Here is a 26,400-nt window from a genome sequence, read left to right on the forward strand (position 1 = left end):
CTCTTCTCTTTCTCTCTCTCTCTCTCTCTCTCTTTCTCTCTCTCTTTAAAAAAAAAAGAATTTTCCTTTTATCAGTTAAAGGTTCTGTTATCTAGTTATTTGTGTGGGGATTTGGGAAGATCCAAAACCTGAGTTGCCGTTGCTGTCATTTCCTCAAAATTCTTCCTTAGTTTTTCACATGTAGATGTGTAAATTTATAGTTTGCATGTGTATACACAACATACACACAAAAGATATTATCTGTCTGCACATATATACACTGACATATGTAGGTTTTGCTTTTTTAAAGGGAATAGAATAATATTTTATGTATTATTGACGTGGGACCGTTGTTAGCCGTGAACCTGAGGAAGTCACTTAACCTTTTGATGAAGGGATAAAAATAGTACTTAATGTTGATTTATGTTTGCTCAGTGTTATACGAACACAGACCCATGCCAAAGGTGCTCTCAATACTGTACTATGTTGCCTCAATCCTCAGTTTCCCCATCTCAGCCCCAGCTAATTCTCAGCTAGACAGCTGGTTCTCTGCTGAACACAACTTCTTCAACAATCAGCACCTGGTGTGATTGCTCCACGACTGGGTGGTATGATAGAGACAAGACTGCTCTGCCAACCAGGGACGTGGCCAAACCTCCTCCCTCACAGCTGAAATGGCTCAGTTTCTTCACCAAGTGACAGCTCTACCTCGTCTTCATTCCTCCTGATTCTTACATCAGAATTGTTAAGATACTCATCAGATTGTGTTCACTTCCAGGGAGTACCAACCCAGAATAGGGTCCCTGCTTCCCTACTGCCCTCAAGCCTGCTTAGCGCCCTCTCACCAGGCACCCCCACAGGTCTCCCTGCTACGAGGATACCCTCACTGTGGCCAATTAATATGCCTAATTTCATTGACTACAAATGTGTTCTTGGCCAGTGCTGGACATTGGGCTTCATTATTGGTTTTTTCCCAAAGATCATAGCTGAAAACTGTCTGCTGCTATGTGGGATGGAAACACATTCCTTTTTGAACAGCTAAATCTTAAATAGAAAAAAGTAACACACCAAGCGCCTTCCTTCTCACTGGTGAGAGCAGTGCTGAGTTTGTGGGTGCCAGGTTCCTTAGATCCCACCATAGCTAAACCCAAAGCAAAAGTGTACCTCAACTCTACTCTGGAGGTGGAAGGTGGTGGTCTGGGCACTCAGATGAGATCATCCTCTCCATTTCCCTTATTTTACAGATAAGAAAGCCTCGAGCCAGAGAAGAGAGATTTGTCCAAAGTCACAGAATCCAAATCCAGAAATGGAATGAAATTCTTAACCAAAGATGGCCATCAAAGTACAGAAACATAGAAGTGGATGGATCAAGTGGAACCTGAAGATGATTTCTGAACTGTTAGATGATGGGGAAATTTTACTATTTATCTGCTATTACTATTATATATTTTGCTTTGGCCACTTTGTTTAGATTTGTGTCTTGGCAACCTGAAGAACTACAACAATTCCAAAAGGGGACTCTGTCATGCATTCCTTGTTGATGTCGTATCTGGCCTCCCCTCCTGGAGCTTTCCATATGCTGAATTATCCCTATCATATGACACCTTCTATCTCTCTAGCAACTAGGGATGACTTCCTGTTGTCATTTCCCATCCTATCTCACACATCCTACTTCTCACAATATAAAGTCTAGAGCTGACCCAAACCCCTCCAGCTGTGTGCTCCCTGCTCTCCCAGGGCACAGTGCCCCGTACCAATCCTCCAGGCAAGCAGCCCAGCTCTACTGTGGAGTGGGGGAAGGAATGAGCTCCTCTCTTCACATACCAGTGATATCATTCCTTCCTCCTCCAGGAGGACCCATGGCTGTCACAAGCAGCACATCCACAATGTCCAGCCTGGTTGTGTCTTTCTTGTCAAACCAGTAACCGTGGTCAATCCACTGTCTCAGGAGCTCGATGGGGGGCTGGGCCCCATACACCTCTTTGGCCGGCATGTTGAGGTCATCTGTAGAAGGAAGCACAGCCGCATATTATTAAGTCTGTGGGTCCTCTTCTCTTACAGGAGGTGACAGATGACAATTCCCTCCATAGAAAAATTGATGCCCAGCTGTCCAATTCCCCCTCCAGGCAGGGCAGGGTCACTGGACATCCAGGCCAGATGGGAAGGGGTTTCCTGTGTTCTGGACTCTCCTGCCTTGTTGAAATTTCTGCCCATTGTGGTTATAGAACTGGCATCAGCAACAAGGTATTTAATTTTTCTCAACCAAAATATATTGATTGCCTACTATATTTTGTTAATTGCTGGAGATATGAAGGTAAGGAAGATAGTCAAACTCCCAGCCAACAGGTTTTTTGATTGTTTTGTTTTGTTTTGATTTTGAGATAGGATCTTGCTATGTGGTCCTGCATGGCCTTCAAATTCTGGACTCAACAATTCTCCTGCCTCAGCTTCCCAAGTAGCTGGGACAGGCAGTCACCACCATGCCCAGTATATATATATATATATATATATATATATATATATATATATATATTTGGTGGTGGTGCTGGGAATTGAACCCAGGGTCTTGTACATTCTAAGCACACACTTCACCACTGAGTTACAACACAGTCCCCAATAGAGAACTTAATTTAACCAATAGGTAATAATAGTTGAACTCCAATGGGAGCAAAGATTTTTTGATGAGTGAACCAAAATAGCAAGAGTAGACTACAGGCTTCTGTAAGGGCAGGGATGACATTTCCTCCAATAGCATGCTGCTCAATCCTGGCACACAGGAGCCACTCAGTAAGACAGAAGCTTTTTAAATGTTTCCTCAAAAAACATTGGTAGAATGCCCAATTGTGACAGGTAATGTTTTAGGAATTTTACATTCATGATCTCATCTAATCTAAATAACGACTTTAAAGGAAGATAGTATTACCTCTACATTAATAGTAAGGAACTGATTAGGGTCAGAGAGCTTAAGTTATACTACGCCTAGTTAAAAAGTGATATTTGAACCCAGATATGTTTAGGTGCAAAGCTTAAACTGTTTTTGGATACATAATAAAAACAGGGAGAGCCTTGTGTGGTGGCACACACCTGTAATCCCAGTGGCTTGGGAGGCTGAGGAGGCTGAGGCAGAAGGATTATGAGTTCAAAGCCAGCCTCAGCAAAAAAGCGAGGCACCAAGCAATTCAGTGAGACCTATCTAAGAAAAAGTACAAAAAAAGGGCTGGGGATGTGGCTCAGTGGTTGAGTGTCCCCAAGTTCAATTCCCAGTACCCCTCAAAAGAAATAGGGAGGGAGAAATTGGGCACCACAGCACACACGGATTGCAAGCTTGAGGCCATCCTTGGCAACTTAGAAAGGCTCTAAGAAACTCAGTGAGATCCTGTCTCAAAATAAAAAAGTAAAATAAAGTAAAAAAGGCTCAGGATATGGCTCAGTGATAAAGCTCCCCAGCATTAAATCTCTAGTAACCCCCCCAAAAATTAGGGAGGGAGACTGAGATACATGAAAGAAAGAAAGGAAAAATAAGAAAGGGGCTAGGGATGTAGTTCAGTGGAAAAGCACTTGCCTAGCATGCACGAGGCCCTGGGTTCCATTCCCAGAACCCAAAAACAAGAAAAAGAAGAAGGAAAAGAAAAAGGATCTCTGTCCTTTAAGGAATTGATGTTAGTTGACAAGAATATAAATACACGCAATGTGAGTTTAGAGAGGATAATCCAGAAGAGTATGGTATTCTAGAACCTTATGAATCAGCAGTCAGACAAAAATGTGTTAGGCACCAAGAAACCTGGGTTTGTACCATGGCTCCAGAATTTTTTAGACGTTTGATCCTGAACAGGAAATTTAACCCCTTGGAGCCTCAATTAACTCAAGTAAAATTATGATGATGATTAATAACTTCACAGGGTTATAAGGCTCAAATAAAATAAATGAAAGAGTTTTGTAAAGAGGTAAAGCCCTGAGAAAATTCAGTGTTCTTATTTCACAAATATTTACTTGACATTTACCGGTAACATAAGTAATCTGATACAAAATTGGACAAGGGTTTTGTCTCAAAGTGTATATCGCTTCTAGAGATGTCAGAGGGCAAACACCACAGTTCCTTCTAAGACTACTCATGGAGGGGAGGAAGGTGGGAAGGAGGGAAGGAGAGAGGAAGGGAATGGAGGGAATACTAAATTATACAAACTAGAAATTTTTATCTTCTAGAGAAAGTCAAAAGACCCTACAGCGGCCCCTCAAGGGGACGCTCTGGTTTGCTGCCGCCTGGGGAGGAAGAACCCGGACATGTCCTTACCCACAAACACCACTGCTTTCTTCCCCATGGGAGGCCCAAAAAGGCCCTTCCGCCGTCGATCCAGCTTGGACATGATGATGTCCTGGGTTTGATTGGCTGAAGTTCTGGCAGAGAAATTGATAAAGTTGGGCAGGTAGGTATTTTTGGGAAGGTGAAGGAGGAAGTTGTTTGTGATGGCTGATTTGCCAGTGCCGGTAGGACCCACAAACAGTGTTGGAATTTCATGGTGCAGGTAGGTTTTCAAGAAGAAGGACTGCCGAGCCGTCTCCATTGTGGGGATGATGAGTTCTGAGACCTGTACCACAAAGACAGGGAGAATCTGGGCCCCAGGTCCAGGGGGCTGAGACTTGGCATGCTAGGACCTGGGTTTGAATTTTAGCTCTGTCCTTAGTATCTTTATGACCCTGAGTGAGTATTTAACCTCTTCAGTGTCCTCCATCCCTTCATCTTTGAAAGAGGGATAATACACAGGGTTGGTTTGAGATTTAAATGAGACCATGCATGTAAAGATGAGAATTATTGTCCTTGTTTTGTAGACAATGAAACTGAGGCCCAAGAACCCTTTGTAATTTGCCCAAGTAACACAGTAAGTAGAAATGCAGGGATTCAGACCCCAGCTTGTGTGACTTCAAAGACTGCAAAGTCCCAAGTGGAGTCTAAGGGATCCATCTTGGGCTCCTGGAATCCCTGTTTCTTTGGGAAGAACATCTTACCCTCAGCTTAGCTTCTCTGAGCCTGAACCTCGTCATTGGTCATTTGACCAATCTCGTCCCTCCATGGGGGCAGAAGAGTAGGCAGGGAGATGCATATTATACATGAAAGTCTGTTTGTATGTCTGGGCTGAGAGGGATTCATGGCTTGGGCTGCTTTGCATATGACTCTGAGGAGTACCTGTCACACTGTGGTTTGTGTCAAAGCCAAACTAGTTTAGACTTATGCCACCCAAGTCTATGCAATTTGGAAGCCTTTGTAGACAAAAATCTTTGCTTCTTTTGAGAAGCAATTTGGCCAAAGGAAAAGGAGAATATGGGGCAAGGTGGTTATAGTGGAGAAGAGAAATCACAGGGGTTAAACTCTGGATATCTTGTCTGCATTACTGGCAGAAATCCTCCCATATAACCCTCTTGAGGCAGGGGTTATAATAATGTAGATGAAAAAATTGAAGTCCAAGAAAGCTGGCTAACTGGGTGGAAGCTACTTAGCTAGAAAGTAAAGCTCAATGCCTATTTTGCAATCAAGACTGGAAATTTAAAACAAGTTGGGTTTCATAATATTTTATTTTCAGGGACTACATCAGTAGTTTGACAAGGGAAAATTACCAGAAGAATTGAAATTATTTTCTACACTGGACTCTTGTCTATATAAATTCAGCTAGATTTCAAATCCCTAGAGTTCAGGTACCCAAGCTCTGTCCTGAAGCCGGCACACACTCGCCCACTTAAGGCATCCTGAACACATTGAGTGTGGTTGGTCCCACTTGGCTTCTACCTGGGTTGTCCATGTTCCCAGTTTCCCATCCACTGCCCACCATTGCACCCAGGGTCTGAAAGATCTGCACTCACCCCAGAAAGATAAATTATACCCACTAGATGCCACCAACAGGCATGAAAGTGCACATCTATACAAAGTTTCAAAAGGCATGAAATGAACAGGGTTATAGGTGAATTACCTATTACCTAGAAAAAAAATCTATTAATGAGAAACTACTTTTCTGCTGATCAAGAAAATCGAAAATCTCTTTCTGAAAGTTTCAAAGATATTTTGTGGGGGCTTAGGTGACTAAGAGGTGAACCACATGGGATTATTGGTAACAACAATAATGAGAATAGCAACAAATATTCATCTAACCCCTAGTATGTGCCACATGCTCATGTATGTTGCCTTCAAACTTTGCAATTATTTAAATGTTTCTTTTTATTCCATTTTATGGTTGAATAAAGGGAGGCAGAGAGTGAAGGCTGAGTAAGGAACATGGGTCTCTCTGATTCTAAAGTCTGTGCTTTCTTGAAGCTTGATGCAGCTCATGTTGGAATCTTTTATTGAAAGAAACTTTAAAAAATGCCCACAAAGAACTGCTAATTCCTCTACCCAGGAGGATATCTGGGTAATTCGGGAAGCCACAATTCTACAACCAATGCTTTTCTTTTACCTTTGCACCAGCAGGGATAATTTCCTCCTGTTTGGTGATGTACTCTGTCCAGACTTCCCAATGTCCACTACCTTGTTTGAAGAAATAAAAATCATAGATGCTTCCTGGATCCAAAGAAAGAGAACAGGATATTAGTTTACCAAGGATTCCCATATCCCATTTCGATGTACCTCAGCTATAACAATCAAAATGTGTAACACCAGTGTTGGCATAACTGTGGTCAGACTTACACATTGCTGTCACCTGTACAAACTAAAGCAACACTTTTTAAAGAATGGTGATTTTATTTAAAAATAAGTGTTGACCATGCAAGTTACTAAATTATTTTTAATAATATAAATAGCAAGGACTAAAAACGAAAATTAAAAAGGCAATAAATCATTCCAAATTCCATATCCAGAAATAACTCTTCATGGCAACCCTTTGGCTCTCTTCTTAGGCACACTAACATGTTGAAGAGGGAAGGACAGAAAGATGAGAGGGAAGTATTTTATAAACATGGAAACATGACAAAATTTTAAATAAAGATGAGAAATTTAATTTCACTTAAATCTAGAAGAGGAAAATATTGGAATAAAAAAGATGCCTCCATTGAACTTAAGACACATCATTATTCACTATCAGGATATCAATTCCTAAAAGGTGTTTCTTAATTAAAAAAATAATTTTCAAACCTTTGCAGAGTTAAATTCATTATGCTTTTAAAAAATCATCTACTCTGATTTTGTTACTTTGTGTTTTACATTTTTATTGTGAAAAAATTGAAATGCACGAAAATAAAGAGAATGGTGTAATACACCATCAAGTGTCATCCTCCTGTTTCAGTGATTAATGTTTTGCAATTCTTGCCTCATCCATTTCCACTTTACCAAGGGCCACCATATTCATCTGCCTTCCTCATCACCTTTTCTCTTCCCTTCTTCCCTTCTTTCTTGGTCTGAACTTTTTAAAAGCAAATCCTGACATCATAGTCAATTTTTAGGCCTGTTTCATCCATTCCTTTATGAAATGAGAGGTAGTTAACATTCCCTCTTCCTTCATCCTCTCCTTCCCTGGCTCTTATTATTCATGCACAATTTCTTCTTTGTCAGGGTTTACAACATTCATGTTTTGATTGCAATCTTAATTCTGCCATTCCTTAGTTTTAGATCTATACAGTCTTTAAATAATTCAGTGCTCAGAATCACATCTTTTAACAGGAACATTTCAGAGTTCTTTGTTTTGACTAATTCTTTAGTTGGTTGATTTAACTTTTTTTTCAATAAGAGGCTTATGGCTGCTCACTTCTCTCAGTCTTTACACGTTTGAGAATTCTGTCTGCTGCTGTTATATTTTAACAGAGATTTGGCTGAGAGTAATATTCATATCACATTTTCTTTCTTAATTTTGCATAATTCATTCTGTTTTGTTGCATTTTAAATTATGAGCAGAAGTTGAGGCCTGTCAAATATTTTTCTTTGACTCTTTTTTAAAATCTAGTTGCCTGATGAAATCTATTTTAACCTGAAAAATCTTATAATTTAATTAAGTTGTCTTTTTAGCCAATTATTCTGTATCAGTTTTTCTTAGAATGCAGCAAACCCCTATAATTTATAGAAGTAGTTCTTCATTTTAGGAAAAGTTTTTGCATTTATCTCTTTGTATATAGTGTCTGTTGTAATTATTGTGTTTGCAACTTTAGGAATTAACATTTTTTTCATTTCCATATTGACCATAGTCTGTTTCACTGTTTTTATCATTTTCTTCTATAGCATATATAATTATATCAAACTTTCCCCCTAAGCCATTTATTAGAAGCCTAACTTTGTACATTTTATTTCTCACTGGATATAGTTTACTTAACAGTATTATTTGATTCTCACGTTCTTTGATTCTTCAGTTCCTCTTTTATCACTCCTTACAAAATTTTCTGTGCTTTATTGAAACATAATTCACATACCATGTAATTGAACTCTTTCAAATATAGAATTCAATGGTTTACTAAAAGTTTCTGTATGTGGGGTATGATAAATATCCAAAGAGTTGTGAGATAATGACCATAATACATGTTAGAATTCTTCACCGCATCAAAAAGAAACCTCATAATTCTCAGCCATCAATGGAGTTTTGAGATGAAACTTGAGTTTCTGCTTCCACTGGCAGGTGGATCTGCATAAACTATAGGTCTGGGTAGCTGAAAAATGTGGGGCACACCCTCTAGTGTCACAGCAGACCCCAGGGGCTCATCATCAATTTCTTCTTCCTTGATTCGTGTTTTGTGAATTTGAAGAATGAAATCCACAGACCAGGATGAGCGAGTGTTTGAGAGTAGAAATTATTGAGGAACAGAAACAGAATTCTGGCAGGAGAAAGAGGGATATGATAGCACCCTTTTGCATCCCAAATGTGCTAGGCTAGAGGTTTATATAGCACTTGGATTACTGCTATTGGTCCAAACTTTCACTAATTAGGGTTTGAAAAAACTACCAATGCTATTGGTCCAAACTTATGCTAATTAGGGTTTGGAAATGTACTACCCATTATCGGTCAATTCGTGACAAGTCTTCCCCACTTCCATGTTCTTGTGGCAAGTCAGGAAGCAGGAGTTGAGGTCGTGGGATGAGAGTTGAGCCTCAGCCCCTCCAGGCAATGTAGGGCTCCAGGAAGCTGGCCCACCTGTTCTTGACTTGGGCAGGTAGGCTGGCTGAGAGGCTTTGCCTCTGGGAAGCCATGTCACTATCCTCTGCTGCCCTGCACTAGACAACCACTTCATCTACTTTCAGTCCTTATAAATTTACCTGTTCTGTACATTTAATATAAATAGATCACACAGCATGCGCTCTTTTTGTGACTGGCTTCTTTCACTTATCATAATGTTTTTAAGGTTCATCCAAGTTGTAGCATATATACAACACTTCACTACTTATAATTGCCAAGCAGTACTCCATTATATGGCTATATCTTATTTAACCATTTATCAGTTGGTGGACATTTGGATTCTGTTTAATTTTTGAGAAAATGCCAAGTGCTCTTTTCCAAGATTGCTGCACCACTTTAAATCCCCATTATAGTATGAGAGGGTTCCAGTTTTCTTATGTCCTCGCCAACACTTGTTTTCCATCTTTTTATTATACCCATCCGAGCTGTTGTGAAGTAGTAACTCATTTTAGTTTAATTTGAACATTCCTGATAGTTAATAATGTTGAGCATCTTGCCATGTGTTTATTGGCCCCTTATATGTCTTCCTTGGAGAATTGTCAATTCAGGTACTTTGCCCATTTTCAAGTTGGGTTATTTGTCTTTTCAAGTTGAAGTACTTCTTTGTATAGTCTACATATGAATCCCTCATAAGATACAGAATTTGATATAAAAATCACCCATTCTTGATTATCTTTTTATTTGAAATTTTTCTTTGAAATACAAAAGTTCCTAATTTTGATGGTGTCTGCTTTGTCTATTTTTTTCTTTCTTGATGTTGATTTTAGTGTCCTAAGAAATCACTGCCTAATTTAAAGTTGCAAAAATTTGCATCTGTTTACTTCTAAGAATTGCATAGCTTTAACCCTTAGATATATGCCTTTGGTATATTTTGAATACATTTTTGGTCTTGATGTGAAGTAGAGGTCCAAATTCATTCCTTTACATGTGTAATTCAGTTTCTAGCATCTTTTGTTGAACAGATTATTCTTTTCCCATTTAATTATCTAGGTACCATTGTCAAAATTCAAGTCAAATAAATATGAGGGTTTTTAAATTTTCAATTCTATCCAGTTAATCTGCATACCTATCTTTTTATCAGTATCCCATACTAGTCAACAGGAAATATTTTCTGTTTCTTGGGTTATATTTCCTTAAATTATGTTTTAATTATAACTATATATAAAACTGGGTTCATTGTGACATATTCACATGTTCACATAATATGCTCCATTTCTTTCCCTAGTACTCCCCTTTCCCTTTCCTTCTCTTTCCCCCTACTCCCTTCCTCAATTCTATTGGTCTTTGGATTATTTTTTCTATTAGACATTCTCTCTGTCTCTTTCATTTGCACAAATGCCATACCTTTCTTACTTGGATATAATCAGGTATATTCTTCCTATGTTTACCCAACAATATCTGGGACCAGATTATCTTAGCTATTTCTTGGCCACAGTTCAAGCACCAGCATGTGGCTTTCTTTTACCTAGCCTCAGGCTGCAAGGATTGAGTAAAAAGAGTTGCTATTCCTGGGACATTTGGGCTCTTCATTCTTTCTCTGAAATTTGGTCAACTTCCCTAAACTGTGAACCCATCTCACCCCATCCTAGCTAGCAACATGTGCTCCACTCCTGTGGGATTGAACTCTCATCCCCATCCAGCCCATGATTCTGAAAGATGCAAATCGTAGTAGTTTTTCTGGCTCCACTGAGGTGCTACAGCATCATGCAGGGGCTTCTGTGATTGAGGGTTCTCTCAGATCTCTTGTAGCTGCCCATCACCGTCACAGTTCTCTGTCCTCCATGTTGGTGATTGCCAGTGAGAACAATCCACCTGTTTTCCTTTCTACAATACCATTAGCAGTTCATTGAGGTGGCAGGTTCTGAACTGAGAGATGCATCATACACCAGTTTTTTTTCTCTCTGTCCATAATTTATTTGCTTATTTCTGGGGAATTTTTAGGATCGATTTGTTGTCAATTCAATTAGGTATAAAAGAAGGGAGCTTCTGTTATTCTACGTCACTCTGCAGCTTTACCTAGAAGTCAATCTGGTACACTTTTAGAAAGCAATCTGGCACTATGCTTACAGAGCTAAAAATGTCCTCTACTCTAAGACAGAAATCCCGTTTCCGGAGATTTATCACAAGGAAACAATTCACAATAAAAATAATCTGTATACATGAGTATTCAACACCATCTGTGATGGCAAAGAAATAACTTACATGTTCTACATTGGGAGATCAGTAAAAATTTGTCTTATGAGATGGATGGAATGTTTTTCAGTCATTAAAATGATCATTTACAAAAACTAACATTAACATAGAAAATGTTTTTAAGAAGCAATGTCAGATAAACATGGGTATATGCCATTATGGCAATGATATAAGAAGATGAAAGCAGGTTAATAAACAACAAAGTATTTTTGAGAACCGAAATAGGGTAGTAGAAACAAAATATACTTTTCAATTATTTTTCTTTGATAAAATAATTTTTACAAGAAAGAAGAGGGACTCTAAAAGCATGAATCAATGAAGCACTTTCCCCCTTCCTTGATGATATTGAGCTGGAGCTAATTTGTGGCTTGATTCAGTAACATTTAGGACAAAGAAAATATTTAAATTAACTATGGCAAGTGGATTTACCAGCCATGTGACCTTGGCCAAGTTTACCATTTTCACATCTGTAAAATGGGACTGATTATATGTAGAATTTAGAAAATCACTATGGAGAGTGAATAAAATATATGTGTCAAGCATTTATCATAGCTCCAGGCACACAGAGAGGCAACTGGTAACATTTAGCTCTAGGTCTCTTTAGTTCTCATCAGAATAATGGTTCTTGTTTTCTCTGCATTGTGTTTGTAACTCTGGACTAATTCAAGTACAAGGGTGGGAAGGGGAGAAGAAGGAAGAGTAGAAATCCTAAAAGATAAATGATTTCTATTATCTCCTTCACCCCAGCTCTTTTATCCTTGCCTCTACTTGGAGAATGAGGCAAACTTTTCGATTGAGACAAAAAGACTTTTCAGAGGTCAACTGGTGAATAAAGAGAAAAATAAATCTGTGGTTGACCAATAAGGATCCATGACAGATGATACAATCCAACCTTGAGAGAGTCCCCCAAACTGCTGGCTTTCCTTGGAGCATACTCCCCACTGCAGTTTTTCCATCATTTACCTGAGAGATCCATCTACCCCACAAGACTCCTGCATCATGAAAAGCTCAGAAAACAACATCCCATGAAATTAGGGAAGGCTTTCCTGACTTTCACATTTAAAATTTAACTATAGGCCCTTGTGGAAAAGCTAAAAAAAAAAAAAAATAAGAGAGAGAGAGAGATTTTAAGAGTTTAACAATGGGGCTGGGGTTATAGCTCAGTGGTAAAGCACTTGCCTAGCACATGTGAGGCACTGGGTTTGATTTTCAGCATCACATATAAATAAATAAAATAAAAAATGACAACTAAGAAAATATTTTTTAAAAGTTTAACAATGATTTAGGAAAGTGCAATCAAAGCCACACACAGGAGGTCATATATTAATTAATTCCATGTAGATGAAATATCTAGAAAAGACAAATCTATACAGAGGCTGGGACTAACAAAGGATCTGCAGTTAATTTAAAGTATTCATGAAGGGTTTTACTGGGGCTTTCCAAACATTCTAAACCTGGATTATAGCAATGGGTACACAGCTGGGTAAATTTACTAAAAATCATTGATTTGTAGACTTAAGTGGGTGGGTTTTATGGTATGTAAAATATATCTCAATAAAGCTGTTACGTAAAGAGACTGCATTCTCAGCCCTATAAAGCAGATCTTTTTAGTCAAGTGGGTTCTGGTTAGGAGCTTCCCAATTTTCTCACTAAAATACTTGCAATAGGAGAAAAAAGAAGAACGATGTTATTATAAACAAAAACTGGAAAGAATCTGGGCAGAATCTCCTCTAAGTAGAAAGCAGAAGAGCTGGGCTGAGAAAATGCTATGGTTTGGATGAATGTCCCCCTGAGAACCGTGTGCTGAAGGCCTAGTCCTTAGTTCTTGGCCTTATTGGTTGGTGGTGGAACCATCAGGAGGCAGTGCCTTCTGGGAGGAAGTTAGGCCATGCTCTTGAAGGGCCCCAGTGCTTCTTTTACTTACTCTTTGTTTCCTACTGCCATGAATGAGTAGCTTTGCTCTATCATGAACTCCCTGCCCTGATAGTGTACTTTAGCACAGGCCCCAAAGCAACGGAGCCCACTGACTATGGATTGAAAATTCTAAAATCTTGAGCCAAAATAAAACTTTTCTTTCTTAAAAAATACTTTATTATTTCAGGTATTTGTTAAGTAATGGAAAGCTAACACAGAAATCAGTCAAGGAATTGTATGAAGAAAGATCCGAGAGGGGCTGGCGTGGTCGCTCAGTGGTAGAGCACTTGCCTGCCAAGTGTGAGACACTGGGTTCGATCCTAGCACCACACAAAAATGAATAAAGGCATTGAGTCCATACACAATTAAAAAATATTAAAAACAAAGAGAAAAAGTCACAAGAGTCCACTGGGTATTTCCCCCATGGCTGCCCCAAACGTAGAGGAACAGGTAACATATACACAGAAAATTAGGCAGCTGTTCATCTGCATGCCAGCTACTATTCTGGAAGAACTGTCTCTTCACACTCTTTTCCCCCCATTATTAGGCCATACCAATAATATATAATGCTTAATATATAATAAAATATATATAATGCTTAATAATAATAATGCATGCTGGAAATTATGGTTGTTTTTTTTTTTAATGCTACTTCAGTTGAGTAAGGTATGGAAGAAGGTAATGCAATCCTCACAGTAGACAAGACATGTTAGAGGGGAAGGTTACCTAGAAATTGAGTGGGAGCTGTGCATGTCACTGCAAGAGAGAAGAAAAGATGTCATCACAAAGTGGGCCAAGAGTAGGGTCAAGGGCAATTCAAGCACCATCTTTGTAGACACAGAGCACAGACTGATCTTGAAGGATGGAGAAAACAAAAGAAAACAAACGAAAAATGTAACCAGTGAAAAACTATTGCATTACAAAGGAACATAATATGGAAATTAGCCTGGAGAGTTATCTCTTTAAACTTGCTTAATGTGGAACTGGAAACTAGTTTTGGGAAACTGTTTGATATTTTCAATAAGGTGAAAAAAAATAAAATAAATACCCCCAAAACATCATTTCTTATGAAATAGGAGGGAAAAAAAGCCATAAGAAGAAAATAGGTTGAAATGAAATGGCAAGATGAGAAAAAATGAGATGGATGATCTAAGAGTGATGATGATAACAATAATAAATAGAAATTGATAATATTAACTTAATGCCTTCAACATAAAGCAATATCCATTTTCCTTCATGTCTATCCTAAGTATTTTTGTAATTAATCTTTCCAAGAACACCATGAATATGGTCTATTATTATTATCCACATTTTACAATTGTGGAAACTGAGAGGAATTAAGGGAATTTGTTCAAGTTCACCCACCTGGTTCAGTGTTGAAGCCAGGACTCCAGCTCTGACACTTTCATTCCCTAGCCTGTGCTTTTAATTGTTACACTAAAAAAAGGATAGCAAGAAAACAAAAGATATAAAAGCAGAATTAAAATTAATAGAGACAGTGGAGAAACGAAATTGTGGTGACTTATGCCAAAATGTAAAGCCCAACTAGAAAGAGCAAATGCACACACACACACACACACACACACGAAAGAGAGAGAGAGAGAGAGAGAGAGAGAGAGAGAGAGAGAGAGAGAGAGAGATAGATAGATATGGGGGGGGGGAGAATATAGAGATGAAAGCCAAAGAATAAAAATTTTCCTTGCTGCCTAAAAGAATGGATCAAATCCTAAGTGGAGTAAATGAAAGGAAAACTAACATCTAAACATAGTCTGTCAAAATAAAAACAAAACCTACAAAAGAACATTAAATAAGGAGCATACTGGAAAACAAACTACTGCTACATAAAAAAAATTCAGCACCACTAAAAAGAAGAAATTTAGATTAGATTCTATCACATTTCAAATGTAAACAGAAAGACAAAGTACATGAGGCAAAATGGATAGTGCTTCAGAAAGAAACAAACAAACTCAATATTATAGTTGGACATTTTGATGTCCCTCTATCAGTAATTGACGGTAAGAGAATGAGTGAGACTACAGTTAAATTGAACGGCACCATCATTGATCCATTGGATCTACATTACAGATTATTCCATCTGACGATAGCAGACTATGCATTCTTCTCATGGAGCATTCACTTCTCTTCACATAGAGCATTCACCAAGAGAGCCCACATTTTTAGCTATAAAACACTTCAACACATTTAAAAGAACAGAGATCATACAATGTATGCTATCAAACCAATGGAATTATACTAAGAGAAATAAGAGAAAGATGACTGGAAACTCCCCAAATACTCTGGGATTCAATGACACACTTCAAAATGATATACAAATCCAGAAAGTCTCAAGAGAAATTTGAAAATATTGTGAACTGAAAAATATGACATTTCAAGATCTGTGAGATAAAGTGAACATAATGTTTGGAGGGAAATTTATAGTGTTAATTACATTTATTAGAAAGGGATAAACATCTAAAATCAATAACCCAAGCATTCATCTTAGTAAACTAGAAAGAGACGAGAAGAGGGACGTTCCTCAATTTGATAAAGAATATCCACAAACTGAACAGATAGCACCACAGATAAGAGTCAAAAATTGAGCAGCTTTCCTTTAAGATTGGGCACAAAATAATGATGTCTTCACTTATCATACCTATTCAAAAGCATACTAAAAATCATAGCTAATGGAATAAGAGAAGAAAAGGAAATAAAATAACATGAAGGAAGAAACAATACTGTATTTTAGATGACATAAGTATGCAGGAAATCCTAAAGAATCAATAAAAAATTCCTGGAACTTATTAGTGATTATAGCAAAGTCTGCAGGATACAAGATTAAAATACAAAACTCAATTGCTTTCTTATATATCAGAAGTGAACAAGTGGTATATTATCTAATGGAATAGTATTAGGTCTTTAAAGAACATGTACTACAATTCGGATGAACACTGAGGACATTATGCTAAATGAAATAAGCAGTTACTAAAGGACATAGACCATATGATTCCGCTGAGATGAGGTACCCAATGTAATCTAACATTTGGTGACAGAAAGTAGAGCCATTGTTGCAAGGAAAAGGAGGAAGAGGCAATGGGAAATCATTGTTTAATGGTGATGAAATTTCAGTTTGGGAAAATGAAAAAGTTCTGGATTTGGATGGTGGTTATGGTTGCATAACAATGGGAATGTTCTTACTGCCACTGAATTTCAAATTATTAAAATGGTAAACTCTATGTCATTTGTATTTTACTAAGATAAAAATAAACCATCCAAAACCAAGAGTGAATGAATATACTACCACCCAACTGATGGAAATGTATGGGGCCTCCATGCAATTAGGCTAATAGGTAATCATGCATTATGTGAAATGTGCCAGGTATACAGGTGAGAGTGTAGGGTACAGGGCAGGGAACCTATTTGCTCATTCATTGTTTTATTATCATGAAAAATATAAAAAATACATAAACACTGAAAACATTGTACAGTGAGCACCGGATAACTACCTCTTAGAGTTTACCATTTGCTTTTCTTGTTTTATCACATTCCTCTTTGTCCCTTTATCTACTCATTAATCCATCTTATATTTTTTGAAACATTTCAAAATAAATTAAAGCCCACCTCTATACTTCCCTGTAAAGATTTCAGCATGTATATCATTAACTATGATTCAAAGATTCAGGATTTGTTTATGTTTTTCCTTTTGACCTTAAACTAACATATAATAAAATGCCTACCTCTTAAGCCTACATTCTCTAAGATTTTGAAAATACTATGTAAACCAGTTCTCTTAATATACACATTACTGTCAGTCCTGGGAGTTTCCTCATAGCTCTTTATATGCTCTTTTTTACAGCCATAAAAAGTAAAGCTTTTTGGAAAGTATTTATAGTATGATCTTCCTTATGTTGTAGAAATACAGAAAAAAACTAAACACACATACACACACAGTGACATTTCTGGATGATGGAATTCCTATTGATCTTAACTTTTTTCTATTTCCTCTCTGCATTTTCTAAACTCTGTATAATGTATTACTTGGATGGTCGGGAAAAAAGCAATAAAATCTACTTAAAAGAAACATCTTTCTTTTGGTACATGATGTCACACACATAGAATACTTATAGCCATTAAAATTATCATTTTGAAGATTATATACCAAAATTGGAAATATCTGAATATACTAGATTACAATGACAAAAATTAAGAGAAATAATTCCATAATTACCATGACATGAAGTATGCAAACACAAGAGGAGAGGAATAGACAAGTGTAAGAAAACAAAAGTGTAGAAACTTCTCATTCTATTAGGAAATTATGGGTAATCCCTCCCCAAACAAAACCAACACAAGCTGTCACATTACTTTTTCTTAATTTAAGAAGCAGTTTAATATCCTAGAAGTCGATGATATCAGGACCACCTGCCTCTTACATATCTGGACCAGCCCTGGAGAAATGAACCCACTCACAAGACTATAGAACCTTCCTTAAGCTTTTATAAGATAAGGGGTCTCACATGATTCATGCATTTTGGTTGGGTTTGGGACACATGCTTAAAACTATTATAACAGGAATAACAAATAAGTACTGAGTTACCTCTATCTGGAAAGATGTTGTTTTTGGTGAGTTTGACACTTTTGGGCCTTGGATGTTTATCATCCATGCCCATGATCAGGTTGCGGAAATACTGATCAAATTTCTTTCTGCTGTCCGCATTGATGGTGCCGGCCACTGTCCACACCAAGGAAAAGAGGAATAGTCCTTGTAGCCAGAGGAAGACCTGTTGACTTGATAGGCTTTCAAATAATTCGGAGTCCTCCTTATCAATTTCTCTGATTTCATCTAAAAGGAAAGAATAAGAAAAAAAAAAAAAGGAAGCTCAAGACTGGCACAGAGTACCATGGATATGAAAGATGTAAACTAACAGGTTTGGGCTAGAAAAGGACCTGGGGAGGTGATTCATATTGGCTGAGTGCCCATCACATTCCATATCCTTGACCATACACAGTTTTTATCATGGTAAAATATGCAGAACATAAAATCTTTACCATTTGCAAGTGTACAGTTTGGTGGCCTTAAGTAATTCATATTGAACAACCATCGAGCCACTGATATGCAGAACTCATCTTGCAGAATGGAGGCTCTGAACCCATTAAACAGTAACTTGCCCTCCCATCTCCCTTCCACCCCTCACATGAGCAGCAGTCTACTTTCTGTCTCTGTAAGTTTGACAACTCTAGGTACATCAGAGGAGTGGAATCATACAGTCATTTTGTTACTGGTTTATTTCACTTAGCATAATGTTTTCAAGGGTTCATCCATGTTGTACAACTTGTCAGAATTTTCTTCCTTTTGAGGAAGAATTCTAGGTCATACGATTATCCCATAGTTTGTTTATCCATTCATCTGCTGATGGACATTTGAGTTGCTCCTACCCTTTGGATATCGTGAATAATGTTGCTATAAGCATGGGTATACAAATATCTATTTGAGCACCTGCTTTCGATTATTTTGGGAATATACCCATAAGTGAAAAATATGGATCATATGGTAATTCTATGTTTACTTTTTTTGAGAAACCACCAAATTATTTTCAATGGCAGGATACTATGTTAAATTCCCACCAACAGTACATGAGTGTTCCAATTTCTCTACACCCCTGCCAATAGTTGCTATTTTCTGTGTCTTTTATTGTAGTCATCCTAATGGGTATGATTTTTGTATTTCTTTAATTATTATTGAAGTTGACCCTTTTCAGGTGGTTATCAGTCTTTTATATGTCTTCTCTGGAGAAATGTCTACTCAAGTTTTTTATCCTTTTAATTAAGTTGTTTGTATTTTTATGTTGAATTTTAGTGGTTCTCTCTGTACTCTGGACATTAATCCTTTATCAGATATATGATTTGTAAATATTTTCTTCCATTCTATGTAGGTTGTCTTTTAAATCTGTCAATAATGCCTTTTGATACATAAAAAGCTTTAAATTTTTTATTTTATTTTTTTCATCTTTCATACATTTGATTCAAGTGAGTTATGCACTTCCATTTTTACCCCAAATACAAATTGCAGAATCACATCAATTACACATTCATAATGTTTACATAATGCCATATTAGTGACTGTTGTATTCTGCTGCCTTTCCTATCCCCTACTATCCCCCCTCCCGTCCCCTCCCATCTTCCCTCTCTACCTCATCTGTTGTTGTTCAGTTCTCTCCCTTCCCCCACTTTCCCCTCACAACCTCATATATGTGATTTCGTATAACAATGAAGGTTTCCTTCCGTTTCCATGCAATTTCCCTTCTCTCTCCCTTTCCCTCCCATCACTCATCTCAGTTTAATGTTAATCTTTTCCTCATGCTCTTTCCCCCTGCTCAGTTCTTAGTTGCTCTCCTTAAATCAAAGAAGACATTTGGCATTTGTTTTTTAAGGATTGGCTAGCTTCACTTAGCATAATCTGCTCTAATGCCATCCATTTCCCTGCAAATTCCATGATTTTGTCATTTTTAGTGCTGCATAATACTCCATTGTGTATAGATGCCACATTTTTTTTATCCATTCATCTATTGAAGGGCATCTGGGTTGGTTCCACAGTCTAGCTATTGTGAATTGTGCTGCTATGATCATTGATGTGGCAGTATCCCTATAGTATGCTCTTTTAAGGTCCTCAGGGAATAGTCCGAGGAGGGCGATAGCTGGGTCAAATGGTGGTTCCATTCCCAGCTTTCCCAGGAATCTCCATACTGCTTTCCATATTGGCCGCACCAATTTGCAGTCCCACCAGCAATGTACAAGTGTACCCTTTTCCCCACATCCTCGCCAGCACTTATTGTTGTTTGACTTCCTAATGGCTGCCAATCTTACTGGAGCGAGATGGTATCTTAGGGTGGTTTTGATTTGAATTTCTCTGACTGCTAGAGATGGTGAGCATTTTTTCATGTACTTATTGATTGATTGTATGTCCTCTTCTGAGAAGTGTCTGTTCAGGTCCTTGGCCCATTTGTTGATTGGGTTATTTGTTATCTTATTGTTTAATTTTTTGAGTTCTTTGTATATTCTGGAAATTAGGGCTCTATCTGAAGTGTGAGGAGTAAAGATTTGTTCCCAGGATATAGGCTCCCTATTTACTTCTCTTATTGTTTCTCTTGCTGAGAAAAAACTTTTTAGTTTAAGTAAGTCCCATTTGTTTATTCTTGTTATTAACTCTTGGGCTATGGGCGTCCTATTAAGGAATTTGGAGCCCAACCCCACAATATGTAGATCGGAGCCAACTTTTTCTTCTATCAGGTGCAGGGTCTCTGATTTGATATCAAGCTCCTTGATCCATTTTGAGTTAACTTTTGTGCATGGCGAGAGAAAGGGATTCAGTCTCATTTTGTTGTATATGGATTTCCAATTTTCCCAGCACCATTTGTTGAAGATGCTATCCTTCCTCCATTGCATGTTTTTAGCCCCTTTATCAAATATAAGAAAGTTGTAATTTTGTGGATTGGTGTCTGTGTCCTCTATTCTGTACCATTGGTCCACCCGCCTGTTTTGGTACCAGTACCACGCTGTTTTTGTTACTATTGAAAAGCTTTAAATTTTGATGAAGTTGTCTTATTTTTTTTTCTTTTGTTGCTTATGCCTTCAGTCAAATCTAAGATATCACGGCCATGTTCAGTGTCATGAGATTTTTGCCTTATGTTTTCTTCTGTTCATTTTATAGTTTTAGCTCTATGTTTAGATCTTTCATCCATTTTGGTTAATTTTTATATGGTATTAGGAAGGGTCCAGCTAACATTTCTCCCCTTTCCCACCTTTTCTCCTTTCCTCTCAATCCCCTTCCTCTGATCTATTTTTATGGGATCCTCTCCCCTTGCAAATCCCAATTATTTTGATTTAGCTTCCACATATGAGAGAAAACATTCAATCCTTAACTTCTGGCTTATTTTCTTTAGCATGTTCTCCAGTTCAATCCATTTAACCAGCAAATGCCATATTTTCATTCTTCTTTATGCTGAGTAAAACTCTATTGTGTATAGACCACATTTTAAAAAATCCATTTGTCTGTTGACAGGCATCTGGGCTGGTTCCATAATTTGGCTATTGTGAACTGTGCTGCTATAAACACTGATCACTGATGTGACCATATTCCTACAGTATGCTGACTGTAGATTGTTTGGATATATATATTGAGGAGTGGGATTTATATGGCCACTCTGGAAAGCAAAGGGTGGGAGGAGGGAGGGAAAGGGAGAAGGATAGGAAAGATGGTAGATTGAGATGGACATCATTACCCTAAGAACATCTATGAAGACACAAATGGTGTTACTCTACTTTATGTACAACCAGAGATATGAAAAATTGTGCTCTGTATGTATAATATGAATTGTAATGCATTCTGTTGTCATATATAACAAATTAAAATTTTAAAAATATAAAAAGAAAGCAAACTACCTATCTAAAAATTCAAAATGATGTTTTTAAGAACATTGATAAAATTATCTGAATAATGAAAAAAAAAAAAAACCTAAGACTGGAACCACCATAGGACCATTTTTAGTAGAAGGTGTGAATAGGCATCTTTGTCTTGGTCCTGATCAAAGAGGAAAAGCTTTCAGTCTTTCACGTTAAGCATGATGAAGTAGTTTCTCTTTCTTTTATTTTTTTCTCCTTTGGCAGCTGTGTCTGTTTTAGGGATCACACAGAATTATAAATTTAAGGTCTTCTCAGGGTTTTTTCTTTTTTTATGGGTGCATTATAGTTGTACCTAATAGTGGGAATAGTTGTTACATAATTGTATATGTATGCAGTATAACTATAATTTGGCCAATATCTCTCTCCAGCATTTCCTTCCTTTCTCAAATTTTTTTCCTAAGACTACATTTTTCTCCCCTGTGGTTATCTGTAGTGAGTTTCCAAATTTTTCTGTATATGTGGCTGTTTTTGAATGTCCTAATCCCTAAATGTTTAGTTCCTATAGGAGGAAAAGAGAAAAATTTAGCGGGGAGAAGGGGGCTGACCCTGGAAGTTTCTTGGAAGTTATTCATCCCAATGCGATGTGACTGACAATCATGGGGGTAGGAGTGCAGTGTCTGTACCTCTGCAATCAGAAGCAGATCCCTGACATTTGGTGGACAAGGTCCTTGTTGTCCACCCTGACTCTCACATCCTTCGTGCAGGCTGATCCTGGAACACATGCATAGCTCCTGCCAGAGCACTGCTGGGTGGAGAAGGGTAGCTGCTACCACGCTAAAAGCTGAAATTGACGAAAATGAATTGCAATGTACTATCCAGGCCTTCCCCTGGAGTTGCAAGCCTTGGAATAGACTCCAGAATTGCAAAATAGTTACATTGGAAAGATTCTGCCAGGCCAGTTGTCCAGATGGGAGACTGATTTCTCATGCTTCCTACTCCTTCATCTTTACAAAATACTCTCTCCCAATGCATATTCTTATTTAACTTACAAAACAGATTTATAAAAGAGGTATGGTTGTTTCTCCTTTTAGATGAATCAATTAAGGCTTGTAAACACCAGGGGTTACAGATCACAGACATGCTGAAGCTGTGAATCTAAATCTGGTTGACTCCAAAGCCCAAGCTCCTTGTGACTTCTCCTATGATTCTCTAACTTAATCATACATGTAAGATCAACCAGGATTTTGTAAAATTGCAGGCTCTGATTCAGTTGGTCCATATTTCTCCTTTTCTAATGAGCTCCCAGGTGATGCAATATTTCTTGTAAATGCTACTTTGAGTAGCAAAGCAGCACAGTGCACTTCCCTTTCAGGTCAAAGAATAGACCCAAGGGTCCCCTTCTTCTCAGCACTCCTCCTCTTCCTCTTCCTCCCATTAGATACTTTTCCTTACAGCCATGCTGCCCGTGGTTACCCAGGGGTTGGCTGCACTTCATCACCTGAGTCTTCTGATCAAAGTCAGTCCCTACAGCCTTTCTGCTTCTTTCCTCCCAGCAGCAGCACATAAAAGTATTTGATGTCCCTCTTCAGTAACAGTGAACACCTCTAGTCCCAATGTCTGGTTTCTAAATACCACTCTTCAGCATAAAAACTGGGGCTCTTTAGAGAAGTCATTAATTACAGGGTGAGCCAGAGAAATCACAAGATGTGCCTGGAATATTTTGAAGTATCAGAAAACAAGGACATGCTTCAAAAAGGATAGAAACATACCAAAAAGACACAAGAGCCAACCTGAAGGAGTTCCCAATGACTAAAGCCATTTGAGTAACAAAACAATTAATTGCAGCATGGTATTATAATCTGTAGAATAAAATAAATATCCATAAGTACATATTTTGATCCACAAACAATTGAATAAATAAATGGGGAAGAAAAACACTCTTCCTTCTAGAAGAATTCTGATGAATAGATATAGAAGGAATAAAAACAGAAAATTATCATTAGACAAGCACCATAATAATTGTTATAGGCAAGATGCACCAATAGATGCTCAAAATCTGTGGGTGTTAAGTTTGAGAAGAAATAGATGTTTGCATAGTTTCCAAATACTTTCTCTAAGCAAAGCATACACAAAAAATGTGTTTTTGGCCAAAGTTAACCTTGATCAGAACATTTATTAGTAATAAGAGATGTACATCACCATTTCTTCAGTATTCTTACCAAACATGCATAACTTCAATCTAATTCTAAGAAAATGTAAGGCAAACTTAAATTGAAAAGCATTCAATAAAATAGCTGGTCAGTACTCATCAAGTGGCAAAGTTATCAAAAAAGAAAAGACAGGGACTACCAGAGTGGCAGGGACTATGGGGACATATAGTTAAATGCAATGTGAGATTTTGATTTGAATCCTGGAATATGAAAAGGACATCTGTGAAAAAACTGGTGATATTCAAAAAAAGTGTATAGTTTAGTTAATAGTATAAGAGCACCAATATTGGTTTCCTTATTCCGATCATTGTACCTTGGCTATGTAAAATGTTAACATTAAGGAAAACTAGGTGAAGGACCTGAGTACTCTGTACTTTCTGAAATCATCTCCATGTGCACTCAAGTTTCAGCTTCCAGTTTTTAGTCATTGTGTGCATCTGAGGACTTCTGAGAGGTTCCACCACTGCTGATTTGGCAAAGTAAGAGATGAGATCATCTATGATGGAGGACAATGACTCTATTTCTCATGGTGTTGCCTTCTTTTCCAGGAGATATTACATCAGGATGGTGGAGAGAGGTTAGGAAAACATGCAATATTCACCAAAAATAATGCAAATAAGTGGCATTATATACATAGTTGGTATGCTTCTGAAAAAAATGCTTCAAAATTTAATTTTTAAAAATAAAATAACATGTAGAAATTCTCCACTTAACTGTTTACTGTGTCACATTAAAAAAAAACTACAACTACAATGCTTTGGGAAGAAATGTGCTGAGAAAAAAATATTTTAAAAGATTCATCTTGAGTTTGAGTTCTGCATCCTCTTGAAAAAGAAATGGTATCCAATAGAAGTCCTCCTAATGGACATGTCTTTTGTCATTCATGCTGGAATTCAGACAAGTTTGATTCGTGTGCCACTGTCATTAATATGTATAATTGTACCTTGGGTAGTAGGTAAATCACAGAACCATTGTTTCAAATATTCCAAACATGATTGGTTCTCTTACAGTGTATTTATGTATTTTGTGAATTTACATTTTTGTTATGTAAGTTTTCTTAACATGTAAAAACTTCCTATTTTTGCATAATTTTTTTTCCTGAGATCTATTCATATGTAACATCTAAATTCATCTCCCTCTGGGGTATCTCTGTGAAATAAAGGACAGAAATTATTACTCCATTGTAAGGTTGAAGAACCTGAGGATGGGGTAACTTGCACAAGAACCCCCTCATCCCCACCAATCAATATCAGATAAAGACAAAACACATGGATTTTTTCCCCCTCCATTATCTAAAATTTAAAGTCTCACTTATTCTTGGCCAATCAGCTGTTCCTATTATAACTCAAGTGGGACAAAAGGGAGTGAGGGCATCCAATCCTCATGTGGCTTAAGGTGGCACTTACCAAGCAGAGAGGAGTACAGTCTCATCATTGAGAAGGCAAGGTGGATGGGAGATGTTTGAACCACAAATTTACAATGATGATGAATAAACTCCAGGCAGGGCTGGACAAGCCACATGAACATGTCATTGACCTAAGAGTAGAAAGCTGTGTGAGATTGGCAGATGTTATCAAAAAGGGAGTTGAAGACTAAGAGCTTGGTCCCCCTCAGGAGGCTGGGGATGTAAGACTGCTGATTACTTTTGAGCATAGGTTCAAAATTTAAATATTTTAAATTCTGATTTTTATTTTCTGTGGGCTGGTGATATTCAGTATGACACTCTGTCATGATGCTGAGAAGTAGCAGCCAGACAGCTCCATGTCCATCCTGCAATCATGGGAGAAACCACTAATATTTTATAGTGTGCTGTGTTGCTAATGTCCTGTAGATTAGGTGGATAAAATGCATTTTCAACTTACAAAATTTTCAATTTATGACAGATTTGTTGAGAGATAACTTCATCTTAAGCTGAGGAGCATCTGTATTTATTCAGGAAACAAATATTCATTGAGCATCTACTAAATGCATTGTAAGAGTGCTAGGGATAAATGATGGATGAGATAGGCAAAGTCCATGCTAGCTTACAATCTGAGAAGCTAGGAATACAGACAACTAAAAAAACAAACAAGGAAATAAAATACTTACAGATCAGGGAAAGTATTTGCAGGAAACAAATGACAGTTGGTCAGGGAAGGTAGGACTAACCCATGAAATGAATTGGGACAAGATTTCTATTATGAGGAATAAAAAGTGCAAAAGCCTTGACATAGTGAAACCTGGAGTTTTCTAGAATGAAGTCAAGGGAGAATGGCTGGAGGAATGAGCTGGAGGGACGAGGTTGTAGAGGCAGCCAGGGGTAGGTAACAGAGTACTGCGGGACCTGATAAGGAGTGAGGCTCTGAGCTGAAGACACTGGGGATGGGCTGGGGGTATAGCTCCGTGGTGGAGTGCTTGCCTAGCATGTGTGAGGCCCTAGTACTACAAGGGGGGAAAAAAGGACATTGGGGAGATCATGAAGGACTTTACAAGCATGGGCCTAGGTAGCATTCACTGTGTGTATGTGTGTGTGTGTGTGTGTGTGTATGTGTGTAGACTGGTTCCTGAATGTATACATGGACATGTATCTA

General features: G+C 37.7%; 1 protein-coding gene across 1 annotated transcript in view; it reads right to left on the reverse strand.

The window, feature by feature from the left end:
* Dnah3 (dynein axonemal heavy chain 3) overlaps window positions 1–26,400 on the reverse strand; it is a 153,790-nt gene that overhangs the window by 42,676 nt on the left and 84,714 nt on the right. The window contains exons 39-43 of the mRNA XM_076840105.2: window positions 25,237–25,366; window positions 17,818–18,063; window positions 6,420–6,523; window positions 4,271–4,565; window positions 1,804–1,983 (exon numbers count right to left, since the gene is read on the reverse strand). Of these exons, the coding sequence (XP_076696220.1) occupies window positions 1,804–1,983; window positions 4,271–4,565; window positions 6,420–6,523; window positions 17,818–18,063; window positions 25,237–25,366 (955 nt within the window). The remainder of the gene's footprint in view (window positions 1–1,803; window positions 1,984–4,270; window positions 4,566–6,419; window positions 6,524–17,817; window positions 18,064–25,236; window positions 25,367–26,400) is intronic.

Source organism: Callospermophilus lateralis, chromosome 19, assembly GCF_048772815.1.
Source record: "Callospermophilus lateralis isolate mCalLat2 chromosome 19, mCalLat2.hap1, whole genome shotgun sequence".
Classification (NCBI taxonomy): Eukaryota; Metazoa; Chordata; class Mammalia; order Rodentia; family Sciuridae; genus Callospermophilus; species Callospermophilus lateralis.